This window comes from Xiphophorus maculatus, chromosome 13, assembly GCF_002775205.1.
Source record: "Xiphophorus maculatus strain JP 163 A chromosome 13, X_maculatus-5.0-male, whole genome shotgun sequence".
NCBI lineage: Eukaryota > Metazoa > Chordata > Actinopteri > Cyprinodontiformes > Poeciliidae > Xiphophorus > Xiphophorus maculatus.
Window position 1 is genome coordinate 17,947,101 of NC_036455.1, and position 21,446 is coordinate 17,968,546.

A 21,446-nucleotide genomic window follows, 5' to 3' on the forward strand; every position below is an offset into this window, starting at 1 on the left:
GTAAAGGTAAAAAAAAAAAAAAGGCAAGCTAATTAAACCATAACATCAGAAAGTTTTCTTCTTCACACAGAAGTAATTTATTAATTAATTGCCTCCTTTGAGTCACATGCTTTTAAAAGCCAGCGGGTAATCACTGACTAACACAGACCTGTGTCTGGAAATTAAATAAGGACTCTTCAGTCACACACACACACACACACACGCACTCGTACCTTGTGAAAACAATTCCAGTCTTGGCTTTATCTTGTGTGTGTGTGTGTGTGTGTGTACGCGCTCGTGTCGGCTTCGCGTTCGCTGGAAGACGGAGGTGTGAACTCGCCCCGCACCTGTTCCCCCGGGCTGAGTCGGGTTACCTCCCCTCTCCGTCCGCGTGTCACTCCATCCACTCACTCACTTACTCTTTTAAATAAAAGAGACAGACACCGCTGTTACTTAACACTCACGAGGCCGCTGTCAAGCTACACCTGTTTATTGTGCTTACAGATGTGTGTGTGTGTGTGTGTGTGTGGGTGCGTGCGTGCGTGTGAATGTGGGGGGCCGTTGTTCCGGCACTTAATAAAATGAATATAACCTCACATTACCATTTTCATTAAGGGTAATTAAATCCTTCAATTAAAACAGACGCCGACACACACACACAAGCACGCACACACACCTGCGCTGGATGTTTACAGCCGGCCTACACATGCACTTAAAGCTAAGTCACTGTGAACTTGCTTTCATTTGAGCTGGCCGACCGGCTGTTTAAATCCCCACGGTAACCAAAGCCGAGAGGACGGCCAACACCTGCCGCACGCCTGTTTAACGAACCGATTCAGCTGGAGAACCGGGTTCAACCTGAGCTTCACACACCGTTCCGAGACATAATGTGTGTGTGTGTGTGTCAAAATTCCTAAGCTTTTCGTGTTTAAAATAAAAGAGCTTCTTTTTACTTAAAAGTTTAAAGGTAGATGTACAAAAACTCCCACTGAATGTATGGGGGACACTTCTGTAAAGGTTAGGCTTTAAAATATGTAACCTGGAATCAGGGCCGGCCCAAGCCTCCATGGGGCCCTAAGCGAAATTTGGTTTTGGGGCCCCCTAGTACTGCTAACAATGTGGACTGGCTGCAATCAGCTGTCTGATCATTAGTTCATTCACACACCTGCTATAAACTTATTGCATCTCTGGCAGTGCTGTTTACATTCTATACATGTATAATAGGATACATTTATTGGCCAACTGATTTATCGATCAGTCGATTTCTGGGCGCCGATTTCCTTAATTTTGGGGGATCGTGATTGACCGATACTTACATGTGAAGCTGATCTTATCCCCTAATCTTGTCTTGGTCAGCAAAGGTTTAAAAATCAGCCTCTGTTCTCTTCCTCTCTGCAGTGAGAGGTTTGACTGACGGACCGGTCTGCACATTTACAGTTGACAATATTCACCCCACTGTTGCCAACTCAGTGACTTTCTTGCTATATTTAGCGACATTTCAGACAAAATCAAAATCGGCAGGTCAGGCTTTTTAAAGATCAGTAACCAGGGATCGGCCAGAAAGCTGCAATCGGTGCAGCTCTACACACATATTCATGACATTCTTTGATTAAATACATTTCTCTTTAGCGTTACTCCAATAGCTAAAATTTTTATTTATACCAGGTGAGTCTTTCTCCACTGAGAATGTGGACCGGTACCGGTACTGGACTGATTCAAATGATTTTAACAGAAGTTTCACATGACTTAGAAGTTGATGTAAAAATAATGTTTGTTTGAGCCACAAATGATTATGCTGAGCAGCAAGCAACATATTTCCAACTACAGCATAGAGTAGCTCGTCGATGTAGCAGCCATGTAGCCTGATGGAAAAACATTTTGCTAGATAATGTCAAACATTGAGAAGTTTTAATTATTGTTATCAAACACGGCGTTTTGAAGCCAAAAATACCTCAGAAATATCCAGAGCCAAGCAGAAGAATCGACTCATTTAAAGTTTAAACTCAGTTTCACACAAACACAAAGACGCTAGCGTAAATGTTTGGCTGTTGAACTGGACCGTTCCAGGTCGCTATCAAGCTAATTTTCTATTAGCAGCTTTACAAATCTTTTACATTACATTACCAAGACACATTAAAACAAACCTTTGTCTTGGCTTTTTTCTATTCTTCCTCTTTCTTTCCTCCCTCCCTGAAGGATAAGTCCTTTTTTGAGACATTGTTTTGCTAACTTAACTTCTGACCGGAGCTTTGGACGTTTGGACGCTCACTGCACGTTGCAGGGCAGCTCATATTACCGGTGAAGCGTGCGGTACCTACCTACAAATTTATTTGTTTTCTTTTTATCAATAAAATAATAATTTCTACATACACTGTCAAATATATATAATTGCAAAAGCAAATCAGTTCATAGTGACATTGTGTGTTTTTGATATTATAATGACAGAAATTATTACAAAAAAAAAAAAGTGCTCCACTAAGGGGGCCTCTTGGTAGCGGATGCTTAGTTTGCTTATGCCTTGGGCCGGCCCTGCCTGGAATAAATATAGACTGTATGGATCAATGGATAATCGATGGACGAACAGATCGATTATTAATGGATGGATGATTGGCTAATCAATGGGTTGGAGGCTGAAATGTTTAATAGATAGATGGATGAAGAGATAATCAATCAAACTTAAGAATAATTGAAAAAATGGAGGAAAGAATGCAGAGATTAACGGATGGATGGTTAAACGGATGGTTGAATATCCAATGACAATCAGATGGATGATCAACAGATGGATGGATGGATGGATGGATGCAAAGCAAGGAAGGATGAGAAAATGAAAAAAAAAAAAAAAAAAATCAGACCTTTCCCATAGCATGATGCTGCCTAAATTATGTCACATAAAGCACCGTTAAATCCAGCCTTCCAGGATCGGTAAATAGCTTCACGCAGCGTCAACACGATTCCTCCGAAGCCAGGCACAAGCACTCTAAAACACAAACGCCTGTGCAAAATTCAGATGACTCCATACGGATTAAAGCGTGTGTGAAGCAGCGGTAACACAGCTAGGTGCGCGCACACAAACACACACACACAAGGCCATATGGTGCGTGCGGCGCAGGCAGGCAAGGCGGCGGGCGGTCACAAAGAGGGGGTGTGGAGGTTTAGGGCCCGGCTGTGGCCTTTAAGCCACTCGGGGCTAACAGGATTAGGAGGCGGGGTTACTGAAGGCCACGCCGCTGGCTGGGACACGGCCGCCTTCTGGATGTTTGGAAACACACAGTCGGAGGTGAATCGGGCCGCGACCGGAGCGAGAACTCGCCAGCGTTCGTGGGCACGCGTCCATCGTGCTGCGACGGCTAATCTGGGCCTGCGCCCAAACGCTGCGGAGGACAGGGGGGCAGCGGAGGACAAGAGCTGGGAGAACGCAGCTAAGGTTTCTGAGCTGCTGGTGTGCAGAGAGGATGGATGGTGGAGCATTATTCTACGACACAGAAGCTCCAACTGTCCACCTCATCTCACCTAAAACTTCCTGTCGTACCGTTATCCTTCCCTGTCTGAAAACTGTGCAAAAGAAGCTGCTACAAAGTTTAGTTTACTCATTCTAAAATGTTCATAATATACATTTTTGATAACTATTTATTCAAAAAGGAGGTAGGCAGAAGTATAAACTTATTTAGTCATGCCCCCCTTTCTCATACTTTTATATATTATTCTTAATTTAAAGCAGTACGTAAATTTGATTAAAAAAAAAAAATTCGTATAACTTTGTTGAAACTGTCAGTGTGTTGTGACAGTTTATGAAACAGATAATCCTTGAAAACGTTAATTTCCTCCACCTCTGCCATTGCCGTCTGAAGAAGTGCACCGCTCCCTGTCAAAAACAGCCAATCAGAGCTAGGAGGAGGAGCTTAGCGCTGCCAATCAATCCCGCGAACACGCTGCTAAATGTGCAAGTGGCAGAGAAACATTTGACTGTTACAGAAAAAACCGTTTGTCCGCAGTCACTGGTGGCCATGCTAACCAGCACGATGTATTCACCCAACATGTTCCAACGTGTCCGTTGTCATCAGCACACGCAGCATGATAAACGGACGTCAAAATGGTTCAGTTATTGTCTCTGCTGACCAGACAGCCCAGTCCTCCCAACACGTCACTCCTTTCTTCCTGCTACTCTTCCAAAATAAGCCACAATTACAAAGTGCCAGACAATAGGTTGGGTTACATTTGATGCGTCCACATCCTGTCATTCCAGCAACCGTGTTCCTCCGCGTGAATCTCTGAAACTACGCGGACAGTTCCGTGCGGAAAAACATGGCGGACGAGCAAGAACTTCTTTCCACCCACCAGGCGGACAGCAGTCAGACCACTGTTTGACATTTGTCGCTATATTTTGGAGCTTTTCTGACTGAAACAAAAACAAAACAAAAAAACAAACAGAATTGGCCAAAGTCAAAATTGGCAGGTAAATTTTTCTAAAGATCGGTGAGTGGTCAGAAAACTGGAATCGGTGCATCACTATTGGTTTGTAGTCGTGACAAATGAGTTTCAATTTGCAATGGGTTTTGTTTCCGTAAAATACACCAAAGTTTGTGGTTCTGATGCGGAAAAAAAAGAAAAGAAAAAAAGAAGCGAAGCCACAGGAATACTTTTACAAGCCTCTCTGTATGAAAAGGAGAGCCAGAAACAAACACGCATTTTCACAATAAAATACAGTCTCACAGAGAGTCTTTAGGCATTTAATAAGGTGCCTGAAACTCAGTTTGTGAAACAGAGACTGACCATTAAGATTCACGGCTCTGGAGGAGAGAACACACACACACACACACACGCCCCCACACACACCCCTCCATGCACAAGTTGGCAGACAGAAACTCACGTTTGAGGAAACGGTTGCAGACCCACTTATTCTGTTTGCGGGCGTAGCGCTTTGTGGCGATCTTCAAAGCTTCTACGCCTGAAAAAAAGAGTCCAAAGAGGGAAAAGATGAAGCAGAAACAGAGAACGGTCAACCAGACCACAAAACTAGCGAGTGTGAAGTCCGGGCAGGTATTCCTCTGACCTTTGTCTCTCAGCTTGTCTTTCTCCTGCTGGCTGCTGCTCTCCGGAGCCGTCAGGTAGTCGTGGAACTCCTTAAAGCCGATCGACTGGAAAATCCCGTGTTGATAGTCTTGGCTGCAGGAAGCACAGGAAACACGACCCGTCGATATGTAAACTTTCCTCCTTTGACGTGTCATTTATGGCGCCGGTGATTCAGATCTCATTTTCCTTCCCCTCCATCACTCCTTCCAGCCCCACATGCAGACATAAAAACCCTTCCAAAAAATAGAGTGACTGGTAAAAAAAATAAAATAAAAAAATCATCTAAACGTAGAAGACATGAGGACTCACAGGTGGTAAAACTCGGCAGGCTAATCTCCTAGCAATAAATACACAACTTGTTTACAGACACAGACTGGATCAGACACTAAATGCTGAGCAGAAAAGTAGAAATTGGTTGTGATAAGATCTGAGGAATCCATAAGGAAGTTTGTAGGAAGGAGGTCTGGTAAAAAGTTCTCAAAAGAATTCGAAATCAGAAGTTTCACTCTTGGAGTCAGCAATTAGGGGGATAACATGCTCAGCCCACGTTATTTTACCTTGAAAGCAAGCCGCAAGATGCTGAAAGAAGTCTCCAAAAACCCAAAAGAACCATCACAGGTCAATACAGCTGCGTTTTATTACTGTTTATATAAAAGTGCATCCTGGTATCATCAGAGAGACGCTCTAAAAGTTATAAAACGGCCGTGGCCTTGTTATGTTCCAACAGTATTTATTGAAAATGAGCAAAAACAGACGTTCTGCTATGTTTGCACCTCCTGTCCACATGCTAACGGTTTCATGTCTAGACGGCTTCCAGCACGAGAAACTGGAACAGGAGAGCAGGTGGTCGCTCTTAGATAATGTGATAATATTCTTGTTTTACATTTTCTTTTCAGCAGTACTGATAGTCAAAATATTTTCATCACACTATAACACCCAGTTGGGGGACGAATTTATGCTAATGAGCTAATGGCAGAGCTAATTTCTGCTTAGTGCCAATGCTAATTTTCAGCACACTTAGCTTCCACTGAACTATTTTTGCAGGTAACTTCTAAAGGACCTAATTTACTTGAATGTGCGGTAAACTTTCAATTGAATTACGTTTGACATCTGTGTTCAAGTTTTGATCATCGAGTTATGAAAGTAGCTAGACGCTTATATTTATGCTTTTACTTTGAAGAGGGTGAACGCAGCAGTACCGCTTCCTCTCCTCACGTTTTCTCTCATTTTGTTTTTCCCAGTAACTTTATCTCAAACAAAACAACATACAGGAACAAAGTAAAACACAGGCAGTGGAGTTGAACAGAAGTTAGCATTTAGCATTAGCTTCTGCCAAATATTGTGTTAGTACAGTGCTTTAGCGTTAGCAGAACTAACATTCATGGTTGGTGGGATAGGGTTAGCTCAACTAGCTCTCTACTGCTACAGTAAACATATTGTAATTTGGTTTAATATTTAACATCAAAGTATATGATTTTAAAAATGTAAATGGATTCTAGCAAGTGTCAAGATGAGACACGCCCACTGCTCTTTCTTCAAATTACTTTTTTAGTTTTTGTTGATTAAAGACACGGATCAATACATGCTGCCAGATTCAATACAAATCGCTTTTTGTGTTTGTAGGTTTTTATTGGATTGAAGCATTACCCGAAACCAAACTGGAGTAGTGAAAAGAAAAGCGGCATATTTAATCAACTATTATTGCTAAAAAGAAAAAAAACAAACAAAAGTGTTGCGTCTCAGGTACCCGATCCCTAAATCCACACCCTCGGAAGAGGAACAAGAAGAAGAAGGAAAAAATAAGACTGGCCAGACGGGAAGAGGCAAAAACTGGAGTACAAGCTCCAGAGGACAGGAAATGTAGGGAGGAAAAGAGGGAATGAAGGAGGGAGAGATCTGACCTTGATGTCTGGTCACAGCAGCCAGCAAAGGATGGAGACACGAAAGTGGAAGAGAGAGAGAGCGGCAGAGCGAGAGGCGAGTGGGGCGGAAAGTGAACGGATGATCAGATTGCCGGGAAGGCAAAGGAAGACGAGGAGCAGAAAGTGGGATGGGATGAAGAGGGAACGGGGGGCACAGAAGAGAGAAACCAGCAGCAAGACTGTCACAGTAACACCATTTCACACACACACACACACACACACACACACACACACACACACACACACACACACACACACACACACACACACACACACACACTACTGCTTTGGGTATCACAGAGATTAAGTTATTACTGAAGCCCACTGAGGGGCGTGATCAAACTTCACACAGAACAAACAAAATCGTAACGTTTTCTTATCTCTGATGCTAAGAGCTAACAGGTCAGGCTGACAAGGACGCCGCTTTACTGCGGTAGGTAATTTAGGAATCAGTGTGGTGGAAGTACCTGGTTTCTACTTAAAGAAAGACAGTTATTCCTGTGGTTTACTGAAGCTGCCAAAAGAGTGAGAGAGAGCAAGACTTTCAGCAGATAACAGAAAGGTTATCTGCTGAACCTTTCAGCAGAGGTTCAGCAGCAAAGTCACTCTATGTGTCCTTTTGAATTTTTAACCTAAGTCTGCTATGAATCTACGTTTTTTCGGAAATGACCTGGAGACTGCTGTTGTAGATATGCTAGCCATGCTAATTGCTAACAAAAGATGCAAGAGATAGCTAAAACATTAAATTATTTAATCTAGCGGCAAGGTTTTTTATAAACCTTAACATGACCCTGTTTCATGGCGCTCTACTCCACCCACACAGTCTGATGGCTCCTCTGCTCCTACTATAAATAATTAATGACTGCTCAGGGCAGAAAGGCTAGGGAAAATATATACGTCTTCCTTACAAAAACTGGAGATTCGAAATTGGACATGTAAATCTAACGTGCGCAACTCTAAACAACGAAATCGGAACTTAGAAACAGCCCAGTGGAAGGGCACCAGACGGAGAGGAAAAGCTTGCAGCTGGAAATACAAATGACCCTTCCTGGATCAATTTCTGGAGAGCAGGAAAGTCAATCCAGACGTTTTCCATCGTGCCTCCAACTTTGGAATTCAAGGACGATCGCTGGGGTTCTTCTTCTCTTACTACTGTCCTCTTATCCAAAAAAATTAAAAAATGTAGAAAATTTAAATGGCTCTTCAATTACATGAGACAATGAAAGCCACGTGATTGCACTAGGCCTCAAGGGAACGTCTTTCTCAGGTATGTGGATTATCAGAAGAAAAACAGAAAGGCATTCTGTCATCGATGCCAAACTGAACGTCTGAAGGACTCTGAAAATCCGGCGAGAAAGTGAGACAATCCCGATGAATCCAGACCGCGTCTTGCGACCTTTCATAGTTTAGTCACGCCTCACACAGATGATGACTGATCAACAGTGGCAGCCTTGGGAGCAATCAGAGGGAGCTGCCTACGAGTTGACTGTGAAGGTCACTTGCTTGCTTTGAAGAACATACACGAGATACGCCGTCCCCTTTACTCTGAAGCCCCTGAATAAACAAGATCACAGCCTCAAAATCTGTGGGAAGATTGGATCTTCAATCGGGGAATACATTCCTTTAGGGAATAAACTCCGATCAAAGATCTTCTTGATAGGTAGCAACTTGACACAGAGAGGGAGGGACTAGTCAGTTGGACGTGAATGGGGCTCGCGGCAGTCTGGGCCGTCTCTAAATAGGTCTGCAGGCCACTGGGAACCAGCAGCGCGCAGAAAGAGTGACCCGTCAGACTGTGACGGGGGAGATAAATAAGCGGAGTGTCGCTTGGCAGAGCTCACTTCCCTACCATCGCCCTGGTTACGCAGAGGAATCGAGAGCGGCAATCTCCAAATCAGACGGGGCGCATGGGGAAATAAAACCGTACTCATCAGATTCCTCTCGCTCGCTTAGCAGCATCAGTAAAATCAGTTCTTCAACAGGCGCTGGTAGTCTGATGGTAGGAGTGTTTGGTTTACGAAGCAAAGAAATGCCTCAAAACCAACCCATATCTCAAACCCGTTGCTTCTGTTTGAGCTAAAACAGAAGCAAAGTTCCCAGTGGGTGCTAAAGCAACACACTGGCAACTTTCCTCTCAAAGTGTGTTTACAGGTTATGGGGGAGCGCTGAGGGACAATGTAGAGAGAGCCTTTTATGGTTCCAGCGGGACCATAAAAGATGGTGTCTGAGAAATTGCTTTTTCCTGACGTCGCCAAAGTCTCCTTCAGCTGCGAGCGGAGCGCTTTTTAAGAAACTTAAAAACCTCTGGATTCGGAGGCTGTAGTAATAAGCCTCACCGACCTCTGTAGGCTTCACTTTGAGCGTAATTGAGGAAGGGAACACGCAACTAAATCTCAATAAGGGCGACGAAAATTTGAGTTGCATTAATGAACTCCTCACCTGTCGTCCTGGACTTTCTGTTGGTTGTATCGGAGATGGAAATCCCGGAGTTCCTCTAACAGGCCTGTAGCCAGCATCTCATCAACACGGGCGTCCAAGCGCTGGTCCAGAGCTAAAAGACAAACCGGGTCTGATACGTCGTCGTGTTCGTTTGTCCTTACGTCTACGAATATGGTGCCTTGCAAAAGTTTTCATACCACATGTTGCCAATCTCAAAAGTCAGCGCATCTTGTTGGGACTTTATGCGTCAGAGGAAACTCTTCAAGCAGGGAAATGTATTCATCGTTAACTGAAAAGTGTGGTGTACATTTGTCTTTGACCCCCTTACGTGAAGACTTCGTAGAACCAGTTATTGTTTTAATTAGAGCTGAAGCTCTACTGAGGGGTGCACCGATTGTGGGTTTCCAGCCCATCAGGGATTTTTCAAAAGCCGGACCTGCTGATTCCGATTTTGGCAGATGCCGATTATTTTGTCGGAGAAGTTGCGATAAAGTCAGGTAAGTTAGCAACAGTGGTTGATGCTTGTTAGCCACATAAGTCTGTTAGTCAATCCTCAGTGGATGAAATCGGTTTCTCATGCAGATAACGGAAGATCCCCAATCTCTCAAAATATCGGAAATCGGGCCCAATTTGTCTGCTGGCCGATTTATCGATGGGTCCCTAACGCTAATGAAATACTTTGTATATAAAGAACAGGATTTTTCTCTAGGAAATGGCTCAAACTCAGTCAGATTGGATGTGGAATGTCTGAACATCAATTCCTTAATTTTGCCACAGATTCGCAAATAGATTTAGACTTTGACTAGGCCACTCTAACATACTAATTTGCTGTGTGCTTAACCATTCGACTGGAGCTCCTTAGGGTTCTGATCCTGCTGGAAAGTGAAATTCCATCCTAGTCTTAAGTCTTCGGCATCTGGTGACAGATTTTCTTCCAGGACGGCCCTGAATTTAGCTCCATCCACCTCAGCATGATGCTGCCAACCTCATATTTCCAACAGGTGTTAGCATGGTCAGGCTAATGTAGCGTTAGTTTGCGTAGCATTTTACGCACAGGCCAAAAGTTCAACGTCATATCGCCGTTTTCCATACTTCTTTATAGCTGTGATTCAACAATGGCTTTCTTCTCGTTACTCAGAGTAAAGGGGGTGAAAAAAATGCACACCACACTTTTAAGATTTTTATTCAGAATTTAAAATATATGTATATACATTTATGATTTTTCTTCTGTAAAATTTGAACTTGGAACATGCTAAAAATTTAAGTAAATGATGTACAAGAAGATGATTCTGCCATCCTCACCTGCCATGTCTGCATGCAGCCAGAAGATGCAGGGGTCGGGGAACCTCAGGGGCCCTCCCAGGCCGTCGCCGCCCTGCCTCTGCTCCTCCAGCCAGTGGCTGTGAGGAACACCCGTGTCGTTGTGAATCTGAAGACTTCTGCGAACAAAAGCGGGGAAAGAGGGCAAGCTCTCACTTCGTGAAGTCTGATTCCCTTTTCTCGCATCCTAAGTCTCTCCGGGTAAAACCGAGATTAGCCGAGTTAACCGCCCACTCATCCACTAAAGCCGCTGCAAATTAAAACCTTCAGCTCCCTTTTCTGAGACACTATTAATCACGCGGGTTAAGTCGTTGTGAACGCTGACGACGACGACTGCTGGGTAACGCTCCCCAAGGACACGTGAAGAGATAAATAACAAGATCCCACAAAGAAACAGATTTGAATGCAAAGCGCATCTTTTTTTAGTTACGCCCGGCTGGACACCGAGGCCAGGAGGAAAAGATGACGCCTGTCAGCTCCAGTCTGAATAAAGAACAGGGTAACCTAACCTGCTCACATAAAACACCGCCGTTCCTGCTGCTACCCATCAAGCGGCGCTCACGAGAGGAAACCGGCGTGCAGCTGTCAGGCCGAGAGGGCCCAGTCTCTTCAGGCTAAACCCAGAGGAAAAAAACCTAGTGGGAAGCAGAGCTGGTCCAAGGAACAAATGGTTTAATTCAAGCTATGAACCGCAAGATATGAAAAAACAAAGAGCAGCCTGGTGTGAAGCAAAGGGAAAATGATGTGATTTGTGCAGGTTTTTCTGTTTTGTTTCATCAAAACTGGTCTCTCTTGTACATGACAAGTTGGATCTCAATGGGATAACCTGTATAAATAAATGCTACAATTTTTTTAAAAGTATTTTTGTTTTCAAATGGCGAATAATGTCTGTAATATTCTAAAATAAATTTTAAAAATTACAAAAAAAACTGAAAAAAACTTCTTTTTGTTAATCCTAACTAGCATAAAACAGGAAAAGCTCAGTCTGATTAAATGTGCGACAGGCAGCAATAAAACTGTTACTTCTCATTCTATGTAGTGTGTTTAAATATCTGGTTTCAGCTGTAAATGTAATAAAAAAAAAACTTGCCTGATAGGACTAGTTAACTTTTTTTTTTTTTAAATGAAAACAAAATGAAGTCGCTGCTTTTGAAACACAAAGAACGCGTATGCTGACGTGGTCACTCCTCTGGAAAAAGCAGATCTCAATGTAAATTCAGGGTCATGTTTCTGCTTAGGACCTTCATATTGGGCCCTTCGAACAAAGCTAGATAGTCACTGATTAAAACTTATTGACTTTGTCACTATATTTACCAATTTCCAGAGTAAAACCTCATTAATAAAACCAGTTTCATCTCTCGCTCTCTTTCTCTCATGGGGATGTTGTAAATGAAGTTAAGGGATTATGCGGTACGTTGGAGACCTAATTTTATGAATTACAAATATATATCTGCAGCATTAGGCGATTCAGAAAAACAACTAATTACTGTGCAAAACGTGTCGCCTAAGAATATCCCAGCAAACTGCAAGATGTTACTCGCAAATGTGAGTTTAATTAACTCCTTTTATTCTGTAGCTGAATTATTTCTAACTACTTTGTTTTTCTTCTAGCAAGAATATGATTCCTGTTATTTTCCCATTGCGCCGATGGCTTTCAGTGGCAACAACTTTATGCTTTGTAATGAAAAAAGAAAGTAGCTTCCAGATGTAATAAAGCAATCCATCGGGTGAGCTTTTGCTATGAGTTGTGGATTACGAGTTTGGGGCTGAGTACACGGCACACCAAGTCGAAACAGGATATTGTTCAACTCCATCGTAATGGAAAATAGCCTCTGAATAAACAAGAAGCTATTCAACAAGATTTACCTCTGACTAAAACAGTGGCAAAGATTCATGTATAACATCATTGTTAGCAGAAATGCTATTAAAATTTACTGTCAATTACCGTTAGGTTATAAAGACGGGAACCTGCTTCTTTCACAATGCAGATTAAGTTTGTCTTTACTTGTACGACGCTAAAAATGTTATGCTAACCCGCTACAGCGGCATTCCAAGCAGCAAAATGTTGACAGTAAGTGGAAGGGAGAGCAGACATAGACTTGCACCTCTTTCTAACAGTCGCTAAACAGTAAAATGAAGCAAATCTATAGTTTTGGAAAGAAGGGCCTCTTTGTTTCTAATGTCGATTAAAGTTAAAGAAAACTTCATACTGTGAAATCTTTATATCAGAATAGTTTATTGAAAAATAAGAACATAGCACTAAGCTAACACTTTTGTACACGTCGCTTTTGTTAGCGTCTGACTGACTAGCTTAAGTTAGCATCTAGCACAGCTGTTGTAAGACAAACAATACAGAGTAATAACTACCATATCATGGACTATGTTTTCACACATTATATTCCCAACCCATTATATGTGTCATTGTATACTAAGCCTTGCTCATAGCAGAACTATATTTGCTTCTTTTGCTAAATGATAAAGGACTAGTTAAGGAAACTGTACTAGCAATCATCATTTCATCCCTCACTACATTCATTTCAAACAAACTGTTTCTTGCCCATACACATAAGCCAAAGTGCATTAGTTTGTTTTTATTTGTAGTTTGGTATTTCTGAAAGATGTACCAATCTATCGAACTGGGATTGGTATCTGCTAACTTTTCCTTGAGGGGATCTGATCCAGGTCAAACACAGTATAGTATAAACGCAATACTTTGAATTTTTGCACATGCTTTTATCGTAGAAATAGAGATAATAAGATTGTCATTATTTTTAATTAGGATTCCAAACAATAACCTCAATTATGGAATACTAAACAAATCTTTAGTCTCATGTATAATAATCCATAACTAAACTAAAAATAAATAAAAACTTTTTTTTTAAATGGGCGAAAACGGAACCAGCAGGTCAGACCTCAAAGAAAACCACAAACTGGTGGTTTGAAGAAAAAAAAATCATGGTCCATTTTTCTCATTCCTCCAATATTTTCATGAAATGTGGAGAAAAACAATCATAAGACTGTTTATTCATCTCACACGGTTTAGTCTGATCGTACATTATTTGTTAAAACTTTCCATTACATCCCATTTGTTTTGGCTCCGACCCGACTTTGGGCCGCTGTTACTCTTATATTCAACGGAATATGACTCCAGATCAAACCAAAACCAACTCGAAGCCAACTTAACAACCCAAGGAACAGAGCAACAACAATATGACCACACGCTGTTAATAAAAGAGAACATTTAAACCGTGACATATGGAGCTGATGACATTACCAGCTGCATCACCTGGCTATCTTGCGCTTGTCATTTGGGTGCAGCATGGAGGCCATTTTGGGGTCCACCTCAGCCAGCCTTTTATGCAACTCCTCTCCTCCCAGTTTCTCCAGCTCCATCTTCCTGCTTTGGCCTCCGTCTGCTCCGTCCCCCGAGTCCTCGTTCTCCTGCTGTGAGGCATGTTCGCTTCACATATCTTCAATTATTCAAGACTTTTTAGTTGAGATTTAGCCAAATGTACAAAAACCACCATGTATGGCATCATTAGCATAACAAAAAAACCCCAAAAAAAACGACGACTCCAAACATTCCAAACAGGCTAACTAGACATCACCAAATCTAAACCTTTGACTTAATATAAAGAGAAGTAAGGAGGTTTATGTAAGGAGTTTACATAAACTCGCTCACCCCCGTGTCCAGCAGGACCTTCCACAGCAGAGACTCGATGTAATAGTTTGTTCCTCCAACAACGATGGGCAGCTTGTTTCTGCTGTGCATGTCACCGACGTTGGAGCACGTTAAGGAGGATGTCGAAGCCTTTGAGGATGTGTTGCATTTTGTTGTAGAAAAAATAATAAATTCCACCTTTTATATAAATTTTAGTTATTGAAGTAACTTGAAGGGAGTGTTGGCAACGTACTAGAAAAACTACCCACAACAATTAATTTCCTCATATTCATCTGAGATGCAATTGGCTAATGCTTACATAAGAAACCAATTTTATCTTTTGCTGCAAAAGTCTGAAAATCAGCCACTACCCCGTTACCTACCCCACACACCAGGTCACATCTGAATGCAAGCGGTTAACAATAATCAGCCAATTGTTGCCAACTTGGCAACTTTGTTTGCCTTTTTTAGCAACCTTCCAATCAAATAAATTGGTATCGGCCAAAATCGGACTTGTTAGAAAAGACTTTTTAAACATCCATGACTGGCTAGAATAGAGTCCTTGCATCCCTATTAAAGATGTAAAAGAGAGATAATTGATGTTTGTGTTTTACTATCATCTCATGATTCCTCACTTTGAATACTCACTTAAATTCAAACGAATGAGCAACAGCAAAAACAGAGAAACTGGAGGACGTGAGCTCCTTGGCGTCACAGACAGAAGTGCCACACCTTATTTCCTCTGTCGCATCTTCTTTCATCCTAAGCCTCCTCTCCCCCCCGCCTCTTACTGTGGTCTAATCAAATAACCCCTCAAACCAGATAAGAGCCCATCAGGCGTCATCACTTGCCTTTTGTCCACTTACAAGCCTGCCTCTCCGCGCTCGTGGAAGAGCGGAGGAAGGTTATTGACAAGCAGCAGCAACAAAAATCAAGAGGATGGGAAGCCACAGGGGGAGGGGTTTATGCGAGTGGCGTGTTTAGTGGTGGGAGGGGGGGGGTGATGCGACATCAGATCCTGTGTCCTTAAACTTAAGCTCACACCGACTCCGTTTCTCTCCTTTTCCTCCTAATCTGTATTCAGCTCTTCCTCTTCGCCACCAGCAGGTTCCTGCTGCACCGACCCTATTCTTGGAGCTCCCGCATCCCCTCAAAGTGTGTGTGTGCAGGAATAAAAAACGGGAATCGAGCATGTGTGTGTGTGTGTGTGCATGCGCCGATCTATTAATACCTCCCTCTTTCTCTCTCTAGTTATCGCCTCCTCTCTGCACATCTGTGTGATGTGGCCAGCGTCTGCGGGGCGTGACTGCCCAGAGCCGGCGCCTGTTAGCATGCGTGTTGGTCAAGACACACCGCAGACGCACTCCGCTATAAATATCAACTCTAGTGATCTCCTGCTTTGCGTTTTTCCAGGAAAGCATCTGCAAGAGGCAAGAATCAGGACACGGCGTCAACAGAGCTGCTGCGTTCGAGCCAATTAGTACGTTAGACCTGCTAAGTTTCCCGCCAAATAATCTGCCGTGTGGCGGGTCGATAGCACGCCGTGGAATCAGGTGGAAGAAGAAAAAAAAACCCGAAACATTTTCTTGGTTATCGAATTTGCAGAGTTTAGGATATGAGCTCCAGCGCTTTGTTCCTGAAGTCCACCACGGTGTAGGTCCGCACCAACGGGTCCACAAAGTCCAACATGTGGTGTGCGCATTGGGCGCGCTCCTCGGCAGTCACCTTATTTGTGATGATGTCCAGACCCTTGTACACCTGCAAGGGACAGAAATGAGTAGACATTAAAATATGCAGTAGTTGGTCTGACTCTCTCTTTTGCTTTGGGGTCCGATTCCAGTTCTGTTCCTCTTTACAAAGGACAACGCTCTGGGTCGGGCACTCATCGTATTGTTTATCCTTTATTGCCATAAATTTCTTACCATGATAATATCTTCATTCATCGTTGTCATCACAAATTCCAATTAATGATGTTAAAAATAAAACCTGAAACTGCCCTGTATTGTCGGGATTTTGTCTTACTATTTTTCTCCACCTTTTGTTCAAATCTGAGCTTCTGTAAAGCTCAGATTTGCATGGCGCTCCTACTTACAGGTGAGTATTTATCGTATTATTATTTATCATGATACATTTTGTAGAACACTTTTGATCTATTATTGTCACGATACATTCCTCTTAAGGATGTTTACCCTCCAAAACTGTCCGTAGTATCGGGATTGTTAGTTTTAGTATTTTCTCTAATGTTTGTTGAATAAAGGTTTATCAATAAATATCAATAAATGCAGCTACTTTGTGCATTTTTGCAGGTTTAGATTTCAAAATGGTTTCATCCAACCAAGACGTCGGTTTCCGATAGGATTTCCGACAGGCATCCGTCGCAAAATTTTAAAATATAATCCGTTTCATTGACATTGTATCCAAAAATGTCCCGCTGAAAATAACTTATACCCTCTTCAATAATCAATAATCTGTACATCTAAATGTACCCGGCGTGTGCAGAATTTTGGGCTCGCCGTCAACATTCAACGACAGTCCACACGCTCGCTCCGATTTCCATCGGTGAGTGAGGAAGCCGTCTGAGGGAATGCGATAACTAGGTGACAAGCAGCCCCCAGTTGGGATTTTCATTTCACACACGGTGTCTGGAGTTTGAACAGATGCAGAACACCGTCTGCTGGGAAGTCCTGCGCTCATGTTCAACTTCTCTGGGTGTTTTAAGGTTCTGGTAGGAGACACAAATCTCAAGACAAGAAAGCAATTTTTGTCACTCGTCAGCACATTCGGTTTTGTGGGTAATGACATTTTTTTCTTTAAAAAAAAAAAAAAAGTACGGTTGCATGTTCTTTTATTCATATTTTAAAATTATATTTTTAATATAGCTTCTGTATAGAATTGTTCAAAAGAAGAAAAACAGAGTGTCAAACACTATGTGTTGAATGAAAGTTCAAATCATTTTATGCTAAATTACGAAGTTATGATTTAGAAAGAGTTGGGCGGATTTAATTAACGTTATTTTCTATCCAAATACAAACGGAAACAATTACATACAGACGTACAACAAGAGATTTAGCTATTTGAAAAGGCCAGAATGTTTCTCGTTTCAGTGCCGTCTGCCTCACGAAGAGCAGCGTAGCTGCTGTCAGCAGTGAAACACTTTGATAGAGCTCAAGGTGGACATTTTTCCTTAGAGTCTCATTTAGAAACAAACAGAAAGTTATTTATGCTGCCTTAAAGTATAGGTTTGTCTGCTTCCGGTCGTGGGCCCCACAAACTAAACAGTTAGCTGCGCTAACCCTAAAGCGCTAGTCATTAACGTGAGTCCACTATACGTCCACTACAAGACCTCTATGAGTTAGCTTCCAAGTTCAGAGGTAAGTGAATGACAGGACAATACACAACAACAATAACAAAAAAAAAACACTTTTGACATACCACAACTGGCTAACTGTTAGCTGCTAACAGCGCTAAAGCTCAGCCATTAAACTCAACTCAGTTTGGTTTCAACCTGAACTGCAGTCGCTGAGCATATAAGACGTAGATGGAGTCATCTTGGAGATTTGTTACAATTCCTCCACATACTGATAAGGATTGACCGTGTTTGTTTGCTCTGACTGCTCTATAGCAGATCAACAATACGACACACTCCAGGAAACAGGCCTGGGTAGACCAGTGAGGGTTATTGATCACATCCTGGGTGACGGGGTGTAAAAAAAGGGGACCGGGCAGGGGAGGTTTTGGTGTACTCCACCAAATGTTTCTCAGCTCAGCAGCATGCCAAGAAGAAAGGAGCAGGGGAGGGCGAAGGAACCCAGGGTGATAAATTATGCACGGCTTCTCTGCATGACAAAACCACGAGTGGATGAATGGATGATCTATGGCTGAATGACACTGTATGGAAACCCACATGGGGACGTAAAGTTTAAACACTGCGTTTGAAATCTGGGGATCTATTTGAAGAAAATTAGAGATTTTTTTATTTTTATTTTAACAACACACATTTTTCAATGAATATCCATTTAAAAAACAGAATTTGATATCCTGAGAAACATTTACATAAACAAGAGTTAAGAGCCAACTGCCAATTCAGTTTTTGCTGTTTTTAAGCCTTTCATGCATGAATTATGATCCTTTGTGTCAGAATTTTTTTTCCATTTTTAAAATTTCTTTTCTTAAGGCATAAAAAAAGGTAGGAAATTTTTTTTTTGTAAAAATATATATTTTTTTTTTTTATGTGATCAATTGTAATTTTGTACAAATACAAAGTTGTTATTTGAAAAATACATCAGTAGTGTTGTTCCTTAGGGGTTATCTGATGTCACAATATTTTTTTTACTTGCAAGAGTCGTCTACAGTAGAAGGAGGGACCGGGTCGGTTCTCATGCTTTTTTGTCTGTCGGCCATATTGTATTTAACAAAAATAATTTCTTGCATTTGCAGCTGATGGCCAGTAGTTGATGGTATATTTTATGATGCATTAGTGTCCACTTCAGTGGTCTGTGTGCATTTATAACACAAAAATCCACAGGAAGCACAAGAAAATGGCTTTTAGATAGCTGTCCACTGTAGTGACCACTATGCATGAAAGGGTTAACCATCAAAATGAAGATTGTGTCAACTATACATTATTTATCTCATTTATTCTACATGTAGAAATGGAAAATTTTACTTGTCCTATCAAAACATTTTACAATTTCTACTTAGTAGCTCCTACTTTCTGTAACCGACACCAAATATAAAAGCCACTTTAGACAAATTAAGTCCACATAAAAAAAAAATAAAAAAAAAACATTTTCCAACAAAACAATCAATAGTGCAAGAATGAAAGCAAGAGTTAAAAGAAAGACTACAGGAAAGAAAGTACATAAAAACAAGAAAGAAGGAAAGTGAGGACAAAAGAAGGAAGGAAAGGAAGGAAAGGAAACAAAAAAGAAAGAGAGAGACAGAAGGCCACGTTCTCTGTTCTTAATGGCTTTAATGTACATCAAATAGATGCAGAAGCATCCGCTCATTAATTCCTCGAAGATGAAGAAGACAAGCGAAAAGGCAGGTGATGTAAGTTCAACGTACGAAAAGAGTCACTCAACCGGAAAATGTGGAGAGGCGGGAAAAGAAAAAAAAAGAAAAAGCTCTGAGCGAGGGCAGCAAATGAGAGAAAATTTATTTATTTATTTATTTATTTATTTATTTATTTATTTCGAACAGACTTTAAAACAATCAAAAAGAAAATAAAATAAAATGGAATGAAACAAACTTAAGAAATAAAATATGAAACAAATTATTATGCCCATGTGACATGCAAAATTTTCTGTTCGAAAAGGAGCAGGTAGAAGATACATCTTATAATGTCCTGCCCCTTTCCTACTTGTCAATGTATTTACAATGAACTGTCATAACATCAAAAGAAAAATTTTTCCATTTTTTCATCATGTATAACTATACAAAATTATTTTAAGTACTATTTATATCATCAATTACATTATAGCCTACTGGATATTAAACATCTTATACAGCATATTTTGAAATGAGCTCTGCTTTAATCAACTTTTTAAATTGGTTTACATTTGTAATTTGTTTTAACTCATCATTCAATCCATTCCAGACATTTACTCCACACACAGATAAACAAAAACTCTTCCTGGTTGTTCTAATACGTTGTTTTTTAAAATATCCTTCACCTCTTAGATAATAACCACCCTCTCTGTCAGCAAACATTTCCTGTATACTGTGTGGAAGTTTTTGATGTCTGACCTTAAACATGAATTGTGTAGTTTTAAATGTTACCAGGTCCCAGAATTTCAGTATATTTGATTTAATAAATAACTGGTTTGTGTGATCCCAGTATCCCACTTTATGTAATATTCGGATGGATTGTTTTTGTAAGAGGTATAATGGCTGTAAATTTGTTTTGTATGTATTCCCCCAGACTTCCACACAATATGTCAGATGTGGTGCAATGAGTGTATTATATAGAATAAACAAAGATTTATAGTCTAGTACGAAGTTAATTCTTCTTATAACAGCAACACTCTTGGCTATTTTAGATTTTACTTGTCCGATGTGTGGTTTCCAGCTGAATTTATTATCTAATGAGAGAGAAATTAAAACTTCAAGTCGAGGCGGTGGAAATGAGCGACAAATTGCTGCGACGTTGGAGCTCAGAGTCATAAAGGAATCAAAGACGAGAGCCGGCAGAGCTAATGGTGTTTACACGTCGTCTTGGAGGAGACGAAAAGAAAATGCCTTCACAAATTCATAAATTAGGACAAGCGCATGACTTCTTCGCAGCCCGCTAAGTAAATATGCGAAATGACGCTCATCATTTTCCCCTCGCCGTCAGCTGAGCCGGAGCGACGACGCAGAATACGGTTATCGACAGACGGCTCACAAAGGGACGGGAAAAGAATTGATAATCATTTACATCTAGTGGGCAGCGCTCATATTTCACACCGGCCGACGATTTAGAGCAGGAAAAAATAAATCCACAAAGCGCTTTTTGGAATAAGATGCCGTTTTTCCTTTTAGAGAACAGAACAAATTAGGCGTCTAGTTCTCACACCCGTGGAACACTTTTCTTTTTTTAAAACATTTTGTCATGTGGAGGCCTCAGAGGAGTATTTTTTTAAAAGCAGAAGAAAACAAAGACAACACTGCGAATAAGTCAGAGAGGGGAAAAAAAAAACCCCATCAAAACAAGCTTTGAACATCTCATAAGAACATTTGTCAAGATAGGTTTTTCTGGACGACAAATCGTTCCAGAGGTGATTGCGATAAATGATAATACTGCTGCTTTGAAACCATTTTTGACTATATGAGTTATATAATGCTAGTGGAATAATAATGCAAACACACTGACAAAAATTTAAAGCTGGAAATGGAAAACATTTTAAACATCCAAGATAAATGAACAAAACGTTTGGGTGGCAGAGCAGTCATTGTGTCATTGTGTTTTTGAGTTAAAAAAAATGTTAAAAGTTGACAAGAAATTTGAAAATATCACTTGAAAGATGGAAGATTAATACCTGAACACAAACTACAAAGTGTTAAAAGTGCAAACA

The 21,446-nt window shown here is 41.2% G+C and overlaps 1 protein-coding gene across 4 annotated transcripts in view; it reads right to left on the bottom strand.

The window, feature by feature from the left end:
- trit1 (tRNA isopentenyltransferase 1) overlaps positions 1–21,446 on the bottom strand; it is a 40,394-nt gene that overhangs the window by 10,588 nt on the left and 8,360 nt on the right. For 3 of the 4 annotated variants that reach the window (XM_023344848.1, XM_023344850.1, XM_023344851.1), the window contains exons 2-8: positions 16,009–16,149; positions 14,413–14,511; positions 14,017–14,174; positions 10,713–10,849; positions 9,411–9,522; positions 5,030–5,142; positions 4,847–4,924 (exon numbers count right to left, since the gene is read on the bottom strand). In XM_023344848.1, the coding sequence (XP_023200616.1) occupies positions 4,847–4,924; positions 5,030–5,142; positions 9,411–9,522; positions 10,713–10,849; positions 14,017–14,174; positions 14,413–14,511; positions 16,009–16,149 (838 nt within the window). The remainder of the gene's footprint in view (positions 1–4,846; positions 4,925–5,029; positions 5,143–9,410; positions 9,523–10,712; positions 10,850–14,016; positions 14,175–14,412; positions 14,512–16,008; positions 16,150–21,446) is intronic. The other variant, XM_023344849.1, reaches the window with a different exon arrangement.